The sequence below is a fragment of the Centruroides sculpturatus genome, unplaced genomic scaffold (genome assembly GCF_000671375.1).
Source record: "Centruroides sculpturatus isolate CEXI.00-Female unplaced genomic scaffold, Cexi_2.0 scaffold23, whole genome shotgun sequence".
Taxonomy (NCBI): Eukaryota; Metazoa; Arthropoda; class Arachnida; order Scorpiones; family Buthidae; genus Centruroides; species Centruroides sculpturatus.
Genome location: NW_019384313.1, coordinates 1180589 through 1205723, shown reverse-complemented (window position 1 = coordinate 1205723; position 25135 = coordinate 1180589). Strand labels below are relative to the sequence as shown.

The 25135-nt window shown below is 29.2% G+C and overlaps 1 protein-coding gene across 1 annotated transcript in view; it reads right to left on the bottom strand.

Annotated features, from left to right (window-relative positions):
• LOC111622596 (sodium channel and clathrin linker 1-like) overlaps window positions 1-24827 on the bottom strand; it is a 44815-nt gene extending 19988 nt beyond the window's left edge. The window contains exons 1-6 of the mRNA XM_023365008.1: window positions 24803-24827; window positions 22436-22544; window positions 19759-19831; window positions 19139-19194; window positions 18254-18350; window positions 11304-11375 (exon numbers count right to left, since the gene is read on the bottom strand). Coding sequence (XP_023220776.1) covers window positions 11304-11375; window positions 18254-18350; window positions 19139-19194; window positions 19759-19831; window positions 22436-22544; window positions 24803-24827 — 432 coding nt within the window. The remainder of the gene's footprint in view (window positions 1-11303; window positions 11376-18253; window positions 18351-19138; window positions 19195-19758; window positions 19832-22435; window positions 22545-24802) is intronic.
• Window positions 24828-25135: the final 308 nt, after the last annotated feature.

Here is a 25135-nt window from a genome sequence, read left to right as displayed (position 1 = left end):
CAAACCACACAAGAACCATAGCAAAATTGATTGACAATGAACATGAAAATAATGAACATAATGATTTAGAAAAAGATAATGTAGTTTATTCATTAGATTGCAGTTGTTCACATAAAAAAAGATACATAGGGGAAACTGAAAGAAAATTAAAGACAAGGATTAAAGAACATATATATGCCATTAAAAATAATTTGATATCATCATCAGTGGCACAACATTGCAACACTGAAGGTTGTGAAATTTTAAAAGATCAACTAAAAAGAAGACTACAGGAACACCTAGAAATTCTGAAAATACAGGAAGACATCAGAATTAATAACAACGTGGGACTGAAGCTACATGAGGGGTGGATTGACATCGTTTTAACTTAAACTTGAAACAGATGCTGAACAGATGTAGGGAGTATAGTCACATCACTTTGTAAAATGCAGTGTGACAGTGCAGTTGACTTCACAAAGGCTTATAGATCAGATATATTTTGTTTTTGTTAAAATCTGGAGACCAATTGGTTTTAATAAGAGTAAGTTCATTATTAGCTTCCTTCCCCTTTTTTTTGTGTTTTTAATATACTTAACAATATTTATTATTAATAGTGTAACCGTCTACCAGAATTTGGGAAAATGTAGGAGAAACTAAGACATTTACTGGTCCCAAATAATATGTTATACCACATTGTCATAGTATTCTAATTTATACTTGATATTTAGTTTTAGTGTATGGGTTACATTGAGAAATTGTAAATGCAGCGCACTGCATATGTTGGTTATCCTGTTGTATTGGCAGGTTATTGGTGTTGTATTTGTTACGTTGTTACCATGTGTCTGTATGCTGATGAGGGGTCCTTGTACCCGAAATGCATACTTACCTAAATTTGAAATGTGATTATTAAAGACCAACCTTTTTTTTTTTTTATAAAAGTTCTGGTCCTTCTTTCAGTCAGCCTTGGTGTGATAAGCCCTGCAAATTGTTATACCCTATTTATTAGGTTGTCTAACTCTGTCTAATTTATAGTTGTGGGCAAAAAGCATTGTTTATTATTATTAAAAATGTAACTATTGAATAGAAAACTTTCAAGACAATCCTTGATGAAATGATACAATATAATCAATTTCAAAGTATACATTAAGCTAGAGTTGTTTCTTATTTAAACTGTTGTCTATAAATAATTTACAAAATGAACTATTTATACATAATGATTGAAAGAGAACAGAAATACAGGTATACCTCCCCTTACGTTGGTAATTGGTTCCAGGAGAGGAGACTTAAGTCAAATTTACTTGTCTCTGAATTTACTTGTCACTAAGCTAAACCATAAATAACCATTCCCAGTTCTGTATTTTATTTATAAATGCATTTTTAATAATATATGGTTAATAGGAATCTATTTTAAGCTTACAAACAAATAAATTTTAGTTTTTAATATAGCACAGGAAAAAGTAATTTAAATTTACAAATACATGTATGGTACATACATACTTGTAAATATACATGTTTACAATTTGGCAATGTTTACAGTACATTGTGGACTCTTTATTTGTGAATGTGGTTTGCTCTAAGATATTATAAAATAAGATGATTCTGTAAGGTTAAATAACAAATAGTTATTAAAATTATTTTGCAATAGTAAAAAATAAACTAATTTATGTTAAATTTACTAATATCGAGTGGCGCTGACAACGACACCAAAGAGATATTGGAACTACCATGGAAAATCCCAATATTGAGCTCTTAAAGACTGCTAAATAAGATGACAACAGAGTCACAGATGTTTTCATATTTCATTCTTTACGATTTATGATAATTATATTAACATTTACTGTAAATGTATGTATTTTAATATGCTTTTATGTGCTCTTAACACTTTTCTAGTGATATTACGATTTCAATATTTGTGGCAGATAGACGTAAAGTGAAATAAAATTACTTAAACTTGATTTTTATTTTTCCATATATTTTTTTGACAAACAACGTATAATCGAGAATGATGTAACTTGAGGTATACCTGTATATTTTATATAATACTTCTCAGGTACAACTGAAACAAAATAAATATTAAAGTTTATTAAAGAATGAATAAAACTCTTTTTAAAAATTATTTTAATGAGGTTTAAAGAAAACATTCTAAGAAATTAGAATTTTGGAAAAAGTTCCAATTACTTTTGTTAATATTAAATAAAATATTATTATAAAAACTATTGTAATTTACTATACTTTTAATTTTAATTGCTGTTGAAAATTGTTGCAAGTTTTTTTACATTCTTTCAGTTCTTGAATCGTTAGATTATATTGTTCTTTTATTTCCCTGAAATAAAATTCAATAATAGATTACACACAAAATCTTATATAAGAAAAATTCAATGTACTTCTGAAAAGTGGATTTTCAAAGTGACTATTAATGTAGAGTTAAAACCTAAATTACAACTTATTTAATGGATATTTAATATATTAAAAGACTTAAGTTTTTAATAGTTAGTTTATTAATTAGAAAATTGAAAACATTTCACAAATAATAAAATTATTACTTGAAACACTAAAATAATTTTTCACATTTACTTGAATAAATTGAAATCATTAACAAAATATTAAAAACTTAAAAATAATTAAAATTCACATGATAAAATAATGCAAGAAATTATATAATACTATCCACTAGTATAATTTAATAGTCAATAACACAAAATGTCATAGAAATGGCTTAAGATAAAAGCATTAAAAATCATTTAATTTTTCTTTATCCATTATTTCATTATTTTTGTTTTTGTTCACTTCTGCAATTAAGTGATCATTAACATTACCTAAAGTAGCCCAATAATTTTGGCAAGTGATTTGGCTTAAGAAATTAAGCAAATTTTATCTTTACAAATATGAAAAATAATTGTAAACTCATAACTTAAATATGCAAAATGCTTGAATAAAGTGCTTCTACTATACTGTAAGTGTTTTAATAAATCTCTTTGATGCTCAACATAAGTCCAATGGGCCACTAGCTCCAGGATTCCACAGGAGAAAACATTTACTTGTTGCTATATAAGCTATTCATTAACTACCTATTTATCATCATCATCAGATCTAAGATGACATTTTCACAGAGTATCTGAAAATTTAAAAACCAACACCTTAAAATTAATTATTCCAGCAAGTATTTAATGAACAAAAACGTTTTTGATCTGGTTGATAGATTTTCATCAGTTGTAGAACATTCAATGATAACTGAACATACAAACTTTAAGTCAAATAGAGCAAATACAATTTTAAGCCTAATAAAAATATCAAAAAGAAATAAAAATAAAACTTTACAAATTAAATATAGAAAAGGGAGTAAAACAATAAATAATTATTTTCTTGATTGTGAACACTAAAAATAAGCCAAAACAAATATTTAACAAAGCTAGATTTTATGAGGTTATTTTCCTAGCATCAGCATCACAGTAGTTCATACTGTTAAGATTTTTATTAGCCTTATAGATTTCCAAGATTTTTGTGTGTTTTAAGTTATTTAGATCATTTGTAGGCCTAATAATCTTAGCATCTTCCCAAGAATCTCCAATTTTTATATGATTTCTATCCAAAAATGTGATATTCACTCAGTACTAAATCAATTAAGTATGAAAGATGAGATAAAATGTTAAATTCTGTATTTAAATAATATCAATAGTATTGTAAAGAAAATGAAGCAACACACTATACTGAGATCATCATAAGATACTTGTTGAACATAATCTGGCTCAAAAATAATGAACAGTAAGATATACAATGAGATGTTGAACAACCTGAAATGTTAATTTGAAAATAATGTCATGGTTTGTTCTCCATTGGTGCAACATGCACAAGATCTTATAAGGCCAATGTACTGTTATTCTTATTCAGAATATGAAGTTGCAGATGTTACCTCATTCTCCAAATTTGCTTAACTTAGCATAAAATGATTATCATATTTTTGTACCCTTCAAATCAAGTAATTCATATAACAAGCAAAACAATTTCTAAAAACATGACTCACTTAACAAGCGATGTTTTGCATAATGGGTGATGAGGAGAGAGGAAGTCCTGGATTGTGCGCATACTCCACCAGTCTGTGTTTAGTACTCATTCCACTAGCATCTTAGTGTTGCTTGTGATCACACATTTTTCCAAACTTGTATTCAGACATATTACGTATAAACATCAACAACAATAACCCATTATATAATAAACACGCCAAATGATACGCCAAATTCTTGGGCTATGTTAAGGCTATAATTAAATATTAAAAATTAATTAATTTGACTAGAGGTAGGCAGTTATGCTGCCATCTCGTATTAAATTTAATGACCAATTCCAAATTAAATTCCAGAAATGTCTAAATTAAAAATTAATTATTTATAAAATTATTAAATTAATAAATTTGACTAGAGGATGGCAGCATAACTGCCTACCTCTAGTCAAATTAATTAATTTCTAATATTTAATTATAGCTTTAACATAGCCCAAGAATTTGGCGTATCATTTGGCGTGTTTATTATATAATGGGTTATTGTTGTTGATGTTTATACGTAATATGTCTGAATACAAGTTTGGAAAAATGTGTGATCACAAGCAACACTAAGATGCTAGTGGAATGAGTACTAAACACAGACTGGTGGAGTATGCGCACAATCCAGGACTTCCTCTCTCCTCATCACCCATTATGCAAAACATCGCTTGTTAAGTGAGTCATGTTTTTAGAAATTGTTTTGCTTGTTATATGAATTACTTGATTTGAAGGGTACAAAAATATGATAATCATTTTATGCTAAGTTAAGCAAATTTGGAGAATGAGGTAACATCTGCAACTTCATATTCTGANTATATTACTCCATATAATCTATGAGAATTATTTTTGAGATTTGTTTTTTTAACAGAAATTAAATTTTAAATAAAGTATCTCTCAGTAATTCATTTATTAAATATTTATTACTTAGTTTGAAATATATATAAGCATGGGCATCTGCAGAGGGAGGCAGATGGGACACTCACCCTCCCTTGGGATCCAGTTAAAAACTCCACAAATTATAATCATAAAAGTGATTGAGATATGTAACCTTACACCCTGCAATACTATATTCTATACTCTACTTGTGAAAAAAACCCCAAAAATTAAATAAATAAATATAATATAATATAATAAATTCAAATGTTATCATCCATTAGGAATTGTCACACTGTAGAAAGTGACATTTCTTCTTTATAATTAATGCTTGTGGATTTGCATTCTGCTTTAAACATTTCAATTGCTTCTAATATCTTGAGGTGATCTTGATGTGGGTGGTGAGAACAATACATGCCATCAAATTCGGCTGTGATGTCAGGGTCTGTTGCATATGTCAAAAGGGTTGTTGTATACTTATTTTGTAGTATGTCCGATTTATGTTCTTTCAATCGTACTTCTAAAGACCTCTTGGTTGCACCTACATAAACCATTTGTCTATCCAACCTGCCATCCATTATAGGTACAGTACTTTGTAGATGCACAGTAATCTATTCAGGTTTGGACGATCTTTTCCATTCCTTAGTAGGCTATAAATGGTCCGACATCTCCTATATGCTACTTTGATCTCCCGTTTCCTGGCAATGGCAGTATATATTGATTTTAGAATCAGGTTATATGTGACGGGAACTATCATCTTGCTATCTGCATTTTCCTTATTATATCTTTCTTCTAGATTAGTCAATACCCTCTGCTTATGTTTGTAGTTTTCACTTAACTTATGCACCAGGTCGGTGTACCCATATTTCTTTGCTATCATTTCTATATTATTTATTTCCTGCGTTAAAGCCTATGTTGTGGAAGAATGTGTGTATGCTCTCATGATTAATGCTCTGAAAGCAGCTATTTTATATGAAAAAGGATTGCATGATCCTATTGGAATGTATGTTGTGATTACTGTTGGTTTTCTGTACACTGCCATTTGTATGTTTGATCCTTCAAATATTATGTCTATATCCAAAAAGTGGACCCTGTTCTGGCTGTGTTGCTCAATTTCTACTAAAAGACCATAGGGATTGTTGTTCATTGCATTTATAAAATCTTTCAGATCCGGCTTCCTTCTCCAAAAAATGATTATGTTATCGATGTATCTTCTATAGAGGATAATATTTGGGAGGAAATTAGGTAGGGTTCTGCTTTCCAACATTCTCACCACCAATTCACAGAGGTTCTCGAATAACGGACTACCCATAGGAACACCTCTACCTTGAGCGTATATCTTCCCTTTAAATTGGAATGCCAAATTATAGCATGCCATGTGAGGTCCAATATATCCTGGTGCATTGTTCTATCTCCTATTTCTTCAAACAGAAAGTCCCTAATCACACAAAAACATGGTGGAAGTTTTATTGATGGGTACAGTGATCTGAAGTCAATCACTGTTGCATACAGAGGGGGGCAATTAGCTTAAATTGTTTCAATAACTGCACTGAGTTAGATATCATGTACTTATAGCCTTCCAAGTAAGTGGCAAGTATGCTGTGTATGTACTTCTCTAATTTGCGTGTAGGTGCTCTAGCCCTGTCCACTATGGGGTGCATCCGCTGCCCTTCACCTCAAGATATTAGAAGCAATTGAAATATTTAAAGCAGAATGCAAATCCACAAGCATTAATTATAAAGAAGAAATATCACTTTCTACAGCATGGCAATTCCAAATGGACAATAACATTTAAATTTATTTTATTATATTATATTTATTTATTTACATTTATAATCTATTGAATTATAAGCAGTTTGTATTTCAAATCATATATTTGTCTAACGAAGCTTCATTGAATTTGGAATGCATGAACATTAGGAATATGTAAGTGAACACATTCAAAAGAAATTTGAAAGTTTAAGAACCAGCTCGCAATGGAATACGTTATCGAATGCCTTTGAAAGAAATTCGAAAGTTTAAGAACTAGCTTGCAATGGTTTTGAGTGAATGCCTGAAGAAGAGCCCAGAAGGGGTGTTGAAAACGTTTGCATTTTAAAAACGAATGTTGCTCTGGTTAATTGGTTACAAGTAAGAAGTTTTATAATTTTCTTTAATTTCTAATATTTTATATAATATTTTATAAATATTGAAAAAATTTTACATGAAATATTTGAGTATTTTTTTCAGCATGAAATGCATTATTGTATTTTACATTAATTTCTATGGGAAAAATTGTTTTGCTTAACAAGTGTTTTGCATTACGAGTAAGATTCTGGAACGAATTATGCTTGTTAAGTGAGATTCCACTGTAATATATAGTACTGTAATTCAATATCATTCACATTATACTCTACTTTTTGGAAGATCTATTTTAGAATATTTTTTTATATCAAGTTAGATTTTTGAATTATTATATTTAGTTGCATTCATATATTAAAACTGTTCCTAGCATTTAATGTTAATATTAGGTATTTTTTGCCTTATATTATATGTGCTAAATCAGATCAGATATTTTTATTTGTGCATTATCTGATTTTCATTGAAGATCATTTGTTAGTTGTTGATTTACTTATGATAAAATAAATAAAAATTATACAGTATATGTTGTGATTATTATAGATATATTCTATAATAATCTATGCTTTCATAATAAATTATTCTATGCTAAGTACCATATCGTACTGAGCATAGAATAGTTACTAGTCATAATACAGTCGACCTCCCTATAACACAGGTTCATATAGTTCGGATTCCTATATCACAGTGAAAAAATTGCGACAGTATTCATACAAGCACGCTAAAAAACTCATATAATTCGGTAAAACATCATTGCTAACTCATGTCATGACAGGATTGGTCGAATCTAGACCAATAGCGGATATTGCACAAACCGTTGAGTTTAAATGAGCAGAGGACCTACTAAAAACCATTTATTATTTAATGTCCATAAAAATTATATTTATATTAATGATGTCTCCAAAGTTCAGCAAAGTTTTTGCAGAAAAATAATTTATCAGGAAGCATGCGAGTGCAATTTTATGACAAGCTCCACGACAAAAACAAGCTTAAGCAATGGCGTCATCGAATGATGCACACTTGGTAAGTAATCCTACAATTTTTTGTTTATAGCATAGTTTATATGGATTATTCCCAAAAATTATATGTATTTTGGAAATGTTGAGTTGAATTAGTCTAGAATCGATTAATTTTATGGAAGAAAACCTTTCAAACAGCTTTAGTCCATAAACTGCATACATGCCGGGCTGTGATTGGCTCATGTATTCAAGGACTCTTAGAACATCAATTTCATAAAGAATAGAACATATCTACCGTGTTATAGGGGGGTCGACTGTATTTAAAATAACTCATGAAGACTTTGTATATACATTGTAATGTTCATTTCTAATTTGATTATTTTTCAGCAATACATCATGGAGTGTTTGATGTCATTTGTCTATACTAACCTTTGAGATTTGTCAATTTTAATGGTTATTGACATATTATTATTGAATGAATTATTAACAGCTACAAAATAATTTAAAATTCTCAAAACATAATAAGAAGATTCATAAAGTGTGATTAATATCATATAATTAATATATCCACTTATAAAATTGGAAATATAAGTTACTTATTAAAGATTTTTATCTCTGCAAAGATTAACTGATTAGCTTTTGTCTGTTCAGAATCGTTTTATTTTTGAATTTTTTAAATGTAACTTGTGAAATTAGATGCAGTACTTTGTAGATGCACAGTAATCTATTCAGGTTTGGACGATCTTTTCCATTCCTTAGTAGGCTATAAATGGTCCGACATCTCCTATATGCTACTTTGATCTCCCGTTTCCTGGCAATGGCAGTATATATTGATTTTAGAATCAGGTTATATGTGACGGGAACTATCATCTTGCTATCTGCATTTTCCTTATTATATCTTTCTTCTAGATTAGTCAATATCCTCTGCTTATGTTTGTAGTTTTCACTTAACTTATGCACCAGGTCGGTGTACCCATATTTCTTTGCTATCATTTCTATATTATTTATTTCCTGCGTTAAAGCCTATGTTGTGGAAGAATGTGTGTATGCTCTCATGATTAATGCTCTGAAAGCAGCTATTTTATATGAAAAAGAATCGCATGATCCTATTGGAATGTATGTTGTGATTACTGTTGGTTTTCTGTACACTGCCATTTGTATGTTTGATCCTTCAAATATTATGTCTATATCCAAAAAGTGGACCCTGTTCTGGCTGTGTTGCTCAATTTCTACTAAAAGACCATAGGGATTGTTGTTCATTGCATTTATAAAATCTTTCAGATCCGGCTTCCTTCTCCAAAAAATGATTATGTTATCGATGTATCTTCTATAGAGGATAATATTTGGGAGGAAATTAGGTAGGGTTCTGCTTTCCAACGTTCTCACCACCAATTCACAGAGGTTCTCGAATAACGGACTACCCATAGGAACACCTCTACCTTGAGCGTATATCTTCCCTTTAAATTGGAATGCCAAATTATAGCATGCCATGTGAGGTCCAATATATCCTGGTGCATTGTTCTATCTCCTATTTCTTCAAACAGAAAGTCCCTAATCACACAAAAACATGGTGGAAGTTTTATTGATGGGTACAGTGATCTGAAGTCAATCACTGTTGCATACAGAGGGGGGCAATTAGCTTAAATTGTTTCAATAACTGCACTGAGTTAGATATCATGTACTTATAGCCTTCCAAGTAAGTGGCAAGTATGCTGTGTATGTACTTCTCTAATTTGCGTGTAGGTGCTCTAGCCCTGTCCACTATGGGGTGCATCCGCTGCCCTTCACCTCAAGATATTAGAAGCAATTGAAATATTTAAAGCAGAATGCAAATCCACAAGCATTAATTATAAAGAAGAAATATCACTTTCTACAGCATGGCAATTCCGAATGGACAATAACATTTAAATTTATTATATTATATTATATTTATTTATTTACATTTATAATCTATTGAATTATAAGCAGTTTGTATTTCAAATCANGTTTTCCGACTGTTTGTGCTATACTTCTTTTTTCAGTTTTGTGATTTATATATTTAATCAATATGGCATCAAAGAAAGAAAAAAGTCATAGTGGCATTAGAAAATGACAATGCAATATAAACGACAATGCGCTATCGCATTTGAGAAAAATTTTGATTAAAAGAGTAACACAATCAACTTTAGATCAATTTCTTGTTCCTTACGCAAAGAGTTTGTTTCTTTGTTAAATTATGACAACGCAACACTTCGGCGATCTGACTAGGGGGAATGTCTTCTGGGCGGTGTTTTTAAGGGAAACTGGCCCCTATTTAAAAGTTACAGACGTGGAGAAATCCCAAAAAATTCCACATAGCCAGCCCGTCTGAGCGAGGTGCAAACCCACGAACGAACTCCTCGTGTTCAAGGTACGAAGACCGCTTAGCCACTGGTGGGTTTTTTACCGAAAGAGACTTTGACTCAAAGAATCTTCCGGTGAAGTGCTACCCGTTATTTTTTTGAAGAGGATTCCCCTTCTAAGNTCCATCAGCTTTGGATAAACCTGCAAATGTCTTGGTTGCAGATTTCTTGAGTTTTATACAAAACTTCATGATATAACGTTTGAAATTTTTTTCCATTTAAAATGTAACAATGTGTTAAAACACTATCTTACACAGAGATTGTGCAAATTTGATTCAACTGATCAACTTGAAACAGGTCTAAATATGCTGCTAAATTTCTAGCAATGTAAAAATACCAATTAATGATGTGTTAAGCTGCACAGTCATTAAATAAAAAATCAGTATACTTACTTTTGGGACAGACCATGTATATATATATATATATATATATATATATGTTTTTTAAAGAATTAAAAACATTTCAGTTTTAGATTAGAAATCACTGTTATTTGATATTATGTTAAATATTTCTGAAATCAATTATGAGTTTTAGAACTGCTGAAGATTCTTAATAAGATACATAACAGTATAATTAATTCTTTAAGCAATTGATTAACATTAAATAGATGATGAAAAAGAATATGATACTATCATTATGATATTTGTTCAGTTTTAACAAAAAATTTATTTTAAAATTTGAAAGATTCAAATATTGATTTAAATTCACTTTTAAGAGTGCTAAATTACATATATAATTATTTGCATTCTTCAATTAAATATATAATTATTTACAAATTAAAAGTTACCTGTGAAACTTTTTCTTCTAAAATTTCACTCTGCATTGGATTTTCCTTTAGGTGAGATTGAAAAAAACTAATTTTTATCATCATCATTTATCAGGAAATTAAGTCTCATATTCTTATTTGTATTAATTTCTATTAAGGAAGATTCACAATAAGCAAAAAAATTCCTTACTTACCTGAACAATATGCTGAAGTCGTGTAATTTCTTGAACAGCGTTTTGCCACATTTGAACTGCAGAATCTCTTGCCTTTTAAACAAAAGAAAATTTGATAACAACCATTATGAAATGTATATATATAATACAAACATTAATATCTATTGTAAACAGATTTGATCTTTGACAAATGTTCTGGCATTCATAAATGTATTTGATATGTTAACTATGTTTATACAAAAGATCTATACTGTTGAAAATTAAATATCACAAAGATTATAATTTTGCTTTCAAGTCTTTCATTAAAAACTTTCAAGTGAATTGCACTGTTAACTATTTAGAAAGATCAATTCAAATTATTAATTTCTAAGTAAGTTTGAATGAATTTCCTGTAGGGCCAAATAAAAAGTTTACTCCCAAGAAGCAGAGCAAGTATTTTGGTAACATTACAACTCAGATTTGCTGCTATGCAATAAGTTGGCATCGCCTGACAGACTAGTCACACATCACTGATCCTCAATGTCATGTTAACTCATTCCTGCCATTTACATTAAATATTGTAATAACTGAAAATCACCTATACTAAAAAAATAGCATACACATACTGGAAATTTTCATTTAAAAAAACTGAATTAAAACTAAAACTGTTTATATAAAAAAAAAACTGAATTTGTCTGTGCCTACACAGATTTATGTTTACAAACTTTTTACAAATGGCAGTTCATGGGTCCTGTATGACCTGTGGACTAAATTGAATTGCATTAAAAAACCATTTAATGCATTGCATGGACCATTGAATTGTTTTTTTTATGCAAAAAACAACAGAAAAACTGGAAATAAATATCTAGAATATCAAAGACAAACATAATAACTTCCAGCAAATATTTAATGAAAATTGACAATGTTTTTGACCTCATTTTAGCAGACCTGCTTCAGATCATAAATCTTAAATAAGCTGAATTAATTGTTAAGTTGAAAATGTTGATCAATTTTCATTAAGTCTGCTGGAATTTAGTACGGCTGTCTTCATGTTTTGAGTCTACAAAATTTTTAAAACGGATTATCATATGGATCTCTGTTTATTCTTCTACAAAATTTTTAAAATGGATTATCATATGGATCTCTGTTCATACAGTCAGAGCCGTAACTAGCCATTCCTGGGCCCTGTGCAAGAATTTGCATTTAGGCCCCTTAATTTATTTGGTTTTGGGAAAATAATAAAACAAATACATTACAATAGATTTTTAATAAGATTTATTTTAATTGAATTTTTCTGGCTTCGTTACACCTTCATAATTAATATTTTTAACGATATTGTATTCTATTGAAATAATAGAAATATTGGATAATCGTTTTTGTCCGCTAGTTAATCTTAAATAATTTTTAAGTTTAACTTGCTAAAACTTCTCTCGCACGAAGCAATAGAAACGGGAAGAGTTAGAAATATTCGAAAAGCGACATTGACAGTGATATTTGGGTAAGACTCAATTAAACCAAAATCATGAAGAACCTGTAGAATATTAAGCGGAGATGCAGTTTCTATATTTTGTATAAGAGTCGTTACTTCAAAATTAAAACTTTCAATTTCACTTGTGAATTCGTACTTTTTTAAATCTTTGCTATATTTAATAGCGAGATCTGCAGCCGATTTTTTTAAATCAGCAAACTCATGCATTGTAAAGACCAGCCACAGCGAAAGCAAAAATCGTCACAGATAGTTTTCATTTTTTCATAACGCCAATCTATTTGACACAATAGAGTGTCAAGAACACTGTAAATTTGTATTTTAAATAATTTTTCGGGTGTCAAGTTACTTCCTTCATCTGGTGTTTTATCTATTTCCATTATCTTAACTCTTTTTTTTCGTTTATTAAGAAATCCCTTTTCTATACTTTTTGGTTTGTTTTAAGAATATGATCAATAATAGCATCTGTTAATATTGTTGGCCATAAAGCTATATCATTTATTACTTCCATGTATCTATATATATCGAAGCGTTTTTTTGGACTATTTCTATCTTCTGCGTTTTCGCAATCCCTTTTTTCAGTAGCATTTTAAAGACTGCGGGAGCCCCTTCGGGGCCCTACGCGCCCGCATAGTTCGCTTACCGCTTAATCCGCCGTTCAGGTATACACCACATATGCGTACCACTATAAAGCAAAAAATGATGTCAGAATTTCTGCACGCCTTTTACAACCTCGAGACTAAGATTTTATTCGGGAGTTACCGTTTCCAATTTAGTAATTTTAAAAAAATCCTCGGACAGATTTATTTTTGTTACAAAACGTTACCTTAACGGATTTCTAGCTCCGCACACTGTAGAAAAATCTAGAAATACAGTTTTGTATATCGTAATAATAATAGTAGTTGCCAGAGAGCTCTATAAAGTAGAGAAAAATCTGTAAATTTGAAAACTATGAACATAAATTTCTCAAAAAATAAATTAAAAAATATCAAAATTCGCTACTTTTGGCTGATTCGTCTGAGGTCTCCGCTACCTCACTACGTCCCTTTAAAAGTCGCCGCAGTAGGGAACACCGGTGAGCTGACATCTAGAGTCTAAGTAAGGCGAAATGTAATCGCCAAACCCCGCTGTAGAAAGGCGGAAAAATTTAAAATTTAAAAATATAATTTCTTGTGAACAGCAGTTTGGGCCCTCCTTTCGAGTGGGCCCTGTGCGGGTGCAACTGTTGCACCTGCCTAGTTACGGCTCTGCATACAGTATTAAAAAAAAATCAAATTTTGTACTTATAAATAGTTATTTGTAAAATTTTTATTTATTTAGAGCTTCAAACATCATCCTTCAAGTCAAAATTTAAATGTTTCTCACAAAGCATAACAAAATATCAAGCATAGCTGGTACAGGTCATTTCTCACTCTACGTCTTGTCAGTAAGTTCATTTGATCAACTAGTATCATCTTATTTAAATCATACATTGTTCATACAGATCTCTTTGGAATAAAAAAAAGTAAACAAATGGATATCATAGTAGTGAAGATCTTAGTGATGTTCTTTCCCAACTCCGTCTCGTTGAGTTGGTTTTTTCGTGTGTATCACGATTCGATATAGTGATCCAGGTTCAATGAAAAGCACACCTCCACATTCAAATTGATAATATTTACAGTTTATTTACAGATTCTATATGTAGAAGGTACAAGTTCGAAAACATAATATATATAGGGTAACAATGCATGGTGACTCACATACTAGCTTGGTTTCTGGAAACTTTTAAACTTTGAAGAAGCCTCAGTCAGCTCGTGGAGTTGGCTCAACTGCACGGTCCGTCCAGTCTCCGCACTAACCCGTCCCTGAGATGTTTACCCGAGGAGAACACTCTCTCTACGCTCAGCGGGCCTTCCAAGTGCCTGAGACCACCGTGTACCAGTCTCTTGCCCTTCTCTCTTCCTCTCTCGTTCGCCCCGCAATTTAAGGATTTTTGGAACGGGGACTTCCGACCAATTACAATCCCTTCTTGCCCGAACAGCTTACACTCGGGTCCGCCGTCATCCGACGAGAGTGGAGATTACACAAACGTCCGCCACTTGTTTACGTTCGTTTGTTTACCATATGGCAAATGCTCTAACGTCTGACTACAGGTGGGTCCAATTGACAAAGCCGGCGCTTCCTTTGTTTTCTGTCTGTTTACATGTCAATACCTTACAAGTGGTATTACCCGACCGCACGTGGCTCCAATTGACAAGGTCGCGCTTCTTTTGTTCCCTCTCTGCTAAAAGGTCAATACTTTACACTGAGATTATTCAATCAAATAATTAAAAGGGTAAACTAAGCAACCATTTAAAAATAAATATAAAAAATTTGATAATTATTTCATGATTACTATACTTGACATAAATATTGTGAGATAATAACACAAGTTTAATTACAAAAGTTGATACACTGTATTCAGTTTATTATTAAAATATAGGCCTATAAATTAGTAAATATGTTTTTTGTTTTGCATTTTTTAGTTTTGCAGTTTAGTTTTGCAAATTTGCATTTGCATACTGTATATAAATATTCTTTGATAAGTTAGCTTAATAAATTTTAAACGTCGAAAAAGGAACATTAAAATGATTACTTATAAAAATTTATTAAGGAGGAAATTTTATCAATAATGCTTTATAATTAAATTATTAAAGTCCTTTTCTTTCATCTATGGGAATAAAATATTTTTAAAAGATCCAAATGCACTGAACAGAGGAATAAATATAAAAAGGCTTTTAATACAATTAAAATTAGTAAATTCTCACTATTTGTAAACAATGTATACAAGATGATCAATTTTAATCAATCCACTCGAATAACTCGAAACTACGAAAAAAATCATTGAATCAAAAATGTTAGACTTCAAGAGGGCACAAAATGGGGCGACCGCCCTTATCGTAGATAGCGCTACAATCGATAAACAATGTTGGTCAAGCCTATCTGAGAGCACGCTCCACAAAAGCGAATCAAATATTAATTTTGTTTAAAATAAATTTTATAAATTCTTGGTATTAAGTAGTTCTTCAGAAGAATTTTTCACTGAATATACAGTAAGGGATGTGGCTTATAGATTCCAGAGGAACCACGTAGTTTTTACTATAGCTTACAATGACCATAAACAAAAATGTTCAGTTCCCTTTGAATGGAATGTCTGACAGAAACACAAAAGTCCTAACATAAGCACTTCACTACTATAGTGGAGCATGATAAAAACGAATAAACTTTATTTTCTTAAATAAAAATCTCCATTTTTTACTGAATATTACATTCTACATAAAATATCCATCTGAAACATTTTTTTGGAAAGATGCACTTATCAGAAATTATAAGCGTTTGAACTTTTATGGGCCGCCACACCGCGTGCCTGTGCATCTCTGGATATGTATGAAGTTCATTGAAAAAAGAAAGAAAGATGATAAAAAATCATCATGATTCCTGTTCGTAGACAACATTCTTTAAATACTCCCACAAATAAAAGTCAGGAAAAGCCGAGTTCGGCGATTCGGCTATTGTACTGGTCCACGACGTCCAATTAATTTTTCATTAAATTGCTTATTTAATAAATGCTGAAATTCGTGTATAATGGGATCCCGTGCCATCTAACTGTAATCCATCTAAGTAATTTTTTTAAAATCATTTTTGTTCTTTTTACCAATGAACTTCACAGATATCCACAGATGCATGGGCAGGCAATGTAACGGCCACGTAAGTTCAAACACTCATAGCTTATGCCAAGTGCANCGGCGCCGCTTTCCCGTAAGCCTAAAAGTTTGACGATGGTGTTTGGAATGTCGAGCGTGATTCCACCGACTATCCAAACACCATTGTCAAACTTTTAGGCTTACGGGAAAGCGGCGCCGAACGTCACACGTACACGTTTACACGTTTAAAACGTGCACCTCAACCTCTCTAGTATCTGTGAAGTACTAAATGTAAAATTTTACATGTAACATTGTTGTTAAATCATGACTTTCAAACTCTCAAATTGATATGTAGACCTCATTACTATATATTCTTATGTAGGAGGTTCTTCAATGTAGTGTAACATTTGCTTTAGGATATTAAAGTTTGATTGTACATTACAAGTCAAAAATGATAGCAGATACCAACAAAATTTTATTCTATTTTTTTTATTTATTTAATTTAATAATAATCTCCATATAACTAATTACACATTCACTAACAAACACTAACACATTAATATAACTAATGTAATAGTGTTTATTAATGATAAATATTTTCATTATCCTGACAACAAAGATATTTATTGCTAGGATAGATATGCATTTAGTTATATAATGTTCTCAAAAGATGATAAAAAAGTTCTGAGTGATTAATAAATCACTCAGAACTTTTGTAGAAGTGTTGCTATTGTTGCAACACTTCTACATAATACTTATAACATTTAAATATAAACTTGAAAATTTCATTGTTGTAATAGTAATTGTACTTGTTTTGTGGTGTCAATATGTGGTGAGGTGGCTTCAAAAGGCAGGAATCTGAAATCTAAGAATTTGCTGTCATTTTGACACATCAGAGATTGATTTCACAGTGACAGAACTATCCTCAATGATAATATCCAAGCATATATGTTTTAGTAGCAGCCAGAGACACTAGTAACCTCAATTAGAATTCAATATCATTATTTCCTTGTCTAATTTGAATTCAGTCATTAACATTACTTGCTTCATCCATACTGTTAAACTTTAAAATCTTACCTTCTGAAACCATCCTATCACATGCTGACACCCAAAAAACAAAGTAGAATTAATTTCACAAAAATAAAACTCTTCTAAAACTTAACTAATATTGCAAAGAACACTTGGGATTAAATATTTCAAAATACAGTATATTGCCTTCCTATCAAGACTCAAAACTTTTCACCTACCTCTCATAAACAACTTATTTTGCTTGATATATTTTATAACTAAATTTTAAAATAACTTTATGACAAAAAAANCCTATCAAGACTCAAAACTTTTCACCTACCTCTCATAAACAACTTATTTTGCTTGATATATTTTATAACTAAATTTTAAAATAACTTTATGACAAAAAAAATTTTTATTTGTTAATTTATATAAATAAAAAAAGCAAGTTGTATTTTACAACTGACCTCATAAGTTGTAATTTCTGATCTCATACTTTCAACTGTTTTATGATACTCTTCTAATAAATCATTGGAAATACTGTATTAAAAAACAGATATGGATTAAGTGAAAAAATATAATAATAATAACATTTCCCACTCTGCTAAAAGGTCAATACTTTACAGTAGTATTACAAGATATGTTACCTAATGTTTATATGAGAAAAATATCTAAGCCATTGCTTGTATCAACATTAAGAGCAATGAACATATAACTTCCCAAATAAACTTTTATATAGGAAAGTACAGTACTTTACTAATCTAATGAATATTTTAAATGATAAAATCTGAGAAATATTAATAACAAAGCATTAAATTAATATAATATAAATATACCTCAGTTATAGTTCTTAACTGCTCTTGTAGGTTATGAACATTATTTTCATCAGCTGTAGATTTATTTGTATTTGCTTCACTCAATTCTTTAGATAATCTATTGTGATAAATAAATAAAAAATTAATATTTATCTTAACAATAACAGAAAAATCATATTTTATTCTAGGACATTGCACAACTTTATTGTATCATGATAGAATCTCATGAGTAGAGCTGGAAAGAAAAAAAACAAGTCCTGCACCTATTAAGCTTAGAAGAAGCAATTCTTGTAACTGCCGCTATGGGCAATATGATCCTTGCTCTGTGCAGGTATGGAGAGAAGATCCTTGCACTTGCCAACACAGAGATGCAATCCAAGAACAAAGCAATCACCATTGATTGCAGTTTTCTTGTATTTTGTTCATTTATCATGTCTATTTTCCATTAAGTGCATGCAATGCTGATTTCATTTTTGACTTCTAAGCTTAAATTCAATTAGGCACACTCAGACACATCAAAGAGCATGGACATTGTCACTTTAATTAATATCTCAGTATTAAAAACAGTCATGGACTCCTATTTTTACATTTAAATGGACCCTCACTACATTTTTGAATTCCTCATTGCAATTAATGAAAAATGGCAAAGTTTAATCAAAATTAATCAAATGGATTTTAAGAATAAATACAATTCTATAAGCTACATAAATGAGGCTTTGCCAATGCTCTGCCTCAAATATAGAATATGAACAATTATACATATTAACATTTAACATATATATTTACATTTACTAATTAGAAATGATTAAAATTGAAAAAAAAAATGTTTTAAAAACAATTACATTGTTATTCTTCATTTTAGATTACTAATAAACTTTTCTCTCATAAAATGTATAGTGATCTTACTTTTTATTTTCTTCAACTAATCGTAAAACTTCATTTGATAAAGTTTCTTGTTCTTTCTGTAAAAATAAAATTATCATTCATAATAAAATAATTTGGTGATAAAGAACTCATAGGGCAAAAATTTTAATAAATATGAATAGAAATTATTATAAAATTAAGAAAATTTTTGCAATCATTAAATATTTTTTTATATCTGTCAACAGATATATACAGAAATACTGTAACTATTGATNAGAATTCAATATCATTATTTCCTTGTCTAATTTGAATTCAGTCATTAACATTACTTGCTTCATCCATACTGTTAAACTTTAAAATCTTACCTTCTGAAACCATCCTATCACATGCTGACACCCAAAAAACAAAGTAGAATTAATTTCACAAAAATAAAACTCTTCTAAAACTTAACTAATATTGCAAAGAACACTTGGGATTAAATATTTCAAAATACAGTATATTGCCTTCCTATCAAGACTCAAAACTTTTCACCTACCTCTCATAAACAACTTATTTTGCTTGATATATTTTATAACTAAATTTTAAAATAACTTTATGACAAAAAAAGTTTTTATTTGTTAATTTATATAAATAAAAAAAGCAAGTTGTATTTTACAACTGACCTCATAAGTTGTAATTTCTGATCTCATACTTTCAACTGTTTTATGATACTCTTCTAATAAATCATTGGAAATACTGTATTAAAAAACAGATATGGATTAAGTGAAAAAATATAATAATAATAACATGGATAAGATACTTAGTCTATATCAGGGATGGCCAACACGTAGACTGTGGTCGACCGGTCGACCGCAAAGGTTTTGAAAGTAGCCCGCAAAGCTAAAGTTGAACAATTTGCTTTCACTTAAATTAATGTTTAAAAATCTTAATTCGATAATTTATTCTTACAATAATAGACTGTCTGTGCAACGTACCATACTGTTTGTATTTATCCCGATGAACAATGTAAATGAATGTTAACGCATGCGCATATAAAAATCCTAAAATTGCCCATATTCATAGTCGCCCGCAGACTAAATTTTACCAAAAAAGTAGCCCCTAAGGGATAAAAGTTTGGCCACACCTAGTCTATATTATAATTCAAAAATTTATTAAATTATAATTACAATATTCAATTATGATAAAGTACAGTTTTTTAAATAATAAACAATTAACATTTAAGATAAACACAATGTAATACTCAACTTACAATGTTTCAACATATGATATTTTGCACATACGATGGCCAATGTAAGTGAAATGAGTGTGAAAACTGTTAGAATTTAAATTCAAGCAGCTCACATCTTGCAGCATTCCCAGTTTGGAAGCATATTTCAGAAGATATTGAGAGCACTATTGCCATAGCATCGTCTTTATCCATAAATTAATATTCCACCATCTCCTTTAATTTTCTTTTAAGTTTTGATAATAAAATTTTATTGCATACTTTTCTGGCAATGTTATAATATTTGAAAGATTACTGTATGTGTAACATTACTTCTGTACATTTTCTTTTGTTTCATTCATTCTTCTTTTCCTTTTTTCTGTACACTTTATGATACAATATGCAATTTTACATACTTGCATATAACCTTTTTTTATTTACAGTATTTATTTTTATTTTCAACTTACAATGTGTTTTTTGGAACAAACCCCCATTGTAAGTCAAGGAGAGACTCTATAGTAAAATCTTGATTTAATGGAATAATTTGGGAGAGGATATCCCTTAAAACCAAAAGTCCATTATATAATAAAGTAGGTTTTTTTGAATGCACGTGTTAAAAAACTGACAAATTAGTTAGTTTATCTGCTTTTACTTAAAAAGATAGGTTTGCATAATTTAAATTAAGTATGTATGAGGAATCTAATTTCACAGAAAAGTTTTCTATATGTGTTAATGTTTATGTACTCACTGTAATTCTGAGACTAAAGAATGAGTATATGATCTAAATCGAAACAAATAAACAAACAATTTTTGGAAAATATACTTTAATTGTATTTAATTAAACAAATAGATAATGTTCTTAAAAAGAAAACAAAATTTAAATTTGACAAAAACACACAAAAATTTCCTATTTATTTGTCTTTGGATGATGATGATGATATCAAGACAGGAGTGTCATGATATCATCATCATGAAATTAAAAGTAGTGACTCTGGAATTTGGAAAAATAAACCTGTTAATTTAATTACATATCAAATGCATTTTAAATTTAATAGGGTATTAATTTTCATGTATAACATACTGACTGGAAATTTTGTCTGTTAAATCTGAAGTTCATTAAATCAAGGTTCTACTGTAATAATTAGAATTTTATTCCATGATCCTTTATTTACTTTTTGAACAAGACTTTTTCTATCATAAAATTAATTTTTCTTGCATTTTTCAAGTAGTTAATTTCAACTATTTCTAAATCTTTACAATATTTGTTGATTATTTACAAAGAAACTAATATGTTACAAAAAATAATTTTGTCTAGTTCACAATTTCCTTTTTTATAACTGCACTATAAGAATCATCAGACTTCTTTCAGGAATTCAAATTTTTCAAAATTTTTTAAACACTTTCAGGGATTATTTCCTTATCATCAGAATCTCTGTGCAGGATGGAGAATGAAATGCAGTTGTTTTTTATGTAATTTATTATATTATTGATAAAAGTAGATATAAATTATTAGTTAAAAAAGTCAGAAAAACTTGAAAATTTGTCATTAATAAGCATGTTCAATATAATGTTCATTTCATCTCAGTCTCTTGAACATGCACAATTGCATTGGTATCACTTCACAACACAAATGTTCAAATAAGGCTACAGAACTATGATATGATTTTGGCTATGATTTGCAATGCTTCTAGTTTCCATTAGTATAACTTATCTTTCTGGAAATCCCAAAGAAAGAAAGAAATATGAATTGACATCATAGTTATGGGTCATTTCACACATATTGTTGTCTTGAAGACAGTTGCCTTTCTAAAAAATTAATTTTTTTAAACATAAAATTCTAACTGCTAGTAGTTTCTCATGTCATAGAATTTCTAAAAACTTTTCTTATTTCATTTTTTAAAAATTTAAAAAGTTTAATTACTAGAATGCATAATAATCAAAATTCAAACTTTTATATATTTAATTTGATAAAGTAAGTACTTTTAGTAACAATTTACACCGTTAAAAATATCATCAAGAATTAAAAATCAGTCATTTTCAGGAAAGAAAAATTATTTATTTATAATAGATCAAAAAAATCTGATATAAATATCAAAATAATTTTTAGTAAGCGGTTTCACTATAAACATACTTACTATGAATAATTCTTATTTTCTGCTGCTGAAATTTCATTTCCATTTCCATTTCCATTTCCATTAGCATCACATTTTTGTTCAGCATTTGTTTGAGAAAGATTCTCACTGTCTTTAATAATAATACAATCATAATATTAATTTTAATGTTTGATAAGGAAGAGATGAAACAATAAAAATATTAAGCAATAAAATTTGTCATCAATACTTTGTACTTATTTTTAAAAAACTAAAATTTAATTTCAAAAATTTTTAAATAACTTTTATTAGAGTAATATGAATCATCATCATCAGAAAATTATTTTTAGTTTCATAAAATAAATTTCAAATAAATTTTTTAAACACTAAATTGTCACTGTTTAAAACAGAATTAGATCATGTCGATTTTGGATTAAAAATTATGAATATAAAAGATTTATATAGTAGCACTTTTAAGTCTCTTTTTATACCTTAGTGAATTTAATTATATATAAGAATAACAATTTTTGCATTATTTATTATACAGCTAATATGCACAACAGTTTTTGTGTAGTTACATTTTAATATGAATAATTTGTCTCACAATGAAGTTAAATGATAAAAGGTAACAGAAACAAATCATTTTATAATACATGTTATCACTTTCAACTTACTTTTATGAATTACAATATAAAAAAATTAGTGTATTTAGTTAGAGATTTTCCTCGGATAATGCAAAATCTTGGTTAATCAAGGCTCAAATAATGAGTTCCACTGTATCCACTGGATTATTTATTGGGTTATATTAATTAAGGATTTATTTTATCTGTATAATATCCAGATCTGTATTCTATGCAGAGAATTATTTTGCAATACTAATTGAATCAGGTTGTTGTATATATTAACAAAATTAGTAATACAATATCAGGAATTTTGATAGTTTGATAAAATTATTAGCTGTAAAAAGGAAAAATCTAAAAAGGAAATGAAGTATAATTATATTAAAAGAATATTATATAATGTCAAAGTATACAATATAATCATCTTTTCTGAAATCAATCATCATTAAAAGTTAATGAAACATTGTCAATAAATAATAAGGTAAATTTTTGAATTTTTAGTTCAGTTTATTTGGCATTTTAATATACAAAGGGGTGCAAAAGTAGGTATACAATTAAGAATCTGAGAAATACAAATGTTTGGTGTACATTATTATTATTTTTATTATCTTTTACTAATTCATATTCCTTATTTGTGATTTAATTTGTACATAAAAAATGTTTTTTTTTCCATAATAACAACTGTATAACTTACTTTTTCACCCCTCGTATAACAGATATTTACATAATGCATAGCTTTTTGTATATTAATATGACAAGAAAAGAAAGAATTTATGAAGATTTTAAAATATATTCATTTCTTTATGTAAAATTATTTTTAATGTAAAGTTTATAACATATCTGTGATCAGTAATATCAAAATAAAATTTTGACAATTTTCTCAAGTCATTCAGCATTACAGGAGCAAACTTCATAATGCATATCTTGTGAAGGATTAGTGAATATAAAGGAAAAATAACATCAATAAAGAACCAGATATATAAGATCTCTGGTTCTTTATTGGTGTTATTTTTCCTTTATAAATCATACTTTACAACTCTTTCAGAATTCTGATGGTATCTAACAGAGAAAATTTTTTGACAGAACCAGTTATTGTAATAATAACTATCAGTGAGTAGAAAGATAAATTGTAAATTATTGAAAATCTTTTTCCCATGTATTAAACAGGGTACTATAGAATACAAGTGAAAAAGAACGTAAAATGTAGCTCTGAATATGATAGTTGAAACATTATCAGACTATAGACAAATCTCATAGAAATAAAGAAGTCTTAGAAACCAATGTCCACATTTGGCACATTGCAAGCTATAGCCTCCCTGAAATCAGCCTATTTGGAATTTTGGACCAACAAAAATGGATTAAAATTTAGAAGTGAAAAAATCCAAAACTATTTCTCAAAATAATGCTAAAAATCAACTTTCCACTTTGCTAGAGACAGCCAAAAGTTCATAAAATACAAGAAATGCCATTACACTGACAACTTCTAGGACACAGAGTCACACTATGACATCTGTTAAGCCCATTGCGTGTTTAACAAGCAACAAAGCAATCAAGACAAACATCTTGTCAAGGGTCACAATTAGAGATGATTCCTTTGACATTTTTGTTCCTATCGATATGCTCTACAGCTCTGTTAAAGTCCCAATCGCGTCATTCGGTCCTAGAATTGTATCAAATTTTATGAAACTTTATGATGAAATCTCAAGTATTTGTAGGAAATAGAGGAGAGTTTCGATAATTAGACTGATGCTGCTTGTTAATTACATGTTATTTACGTAAATATACAGCTTACCTTTTTCTGTTTCACCAGAAGACATTCTCACGTGTTTGACAGAAAATAAATATCAACAAACATTTGAAAATATCGCCACTGCCAATAAGCAGCCAATTCTAAATAATAGCCAAAATACCTAACTAAATAATAAATATAATATTTATTTTATATGCAATAAAATTACTTAAATAAATTAATTATTTCTGAAAATTTAATTTCATTTTTTTTTTGGAAGGGATAATATTTTGTAAATGTTTAATATCGGCGGGATTCGAACCCGGAACGAACGACACGTTTACGAGTCATCACTCGATGGCTAATTTAAATTAACGTTTTCTTTTTTCTTTTGCG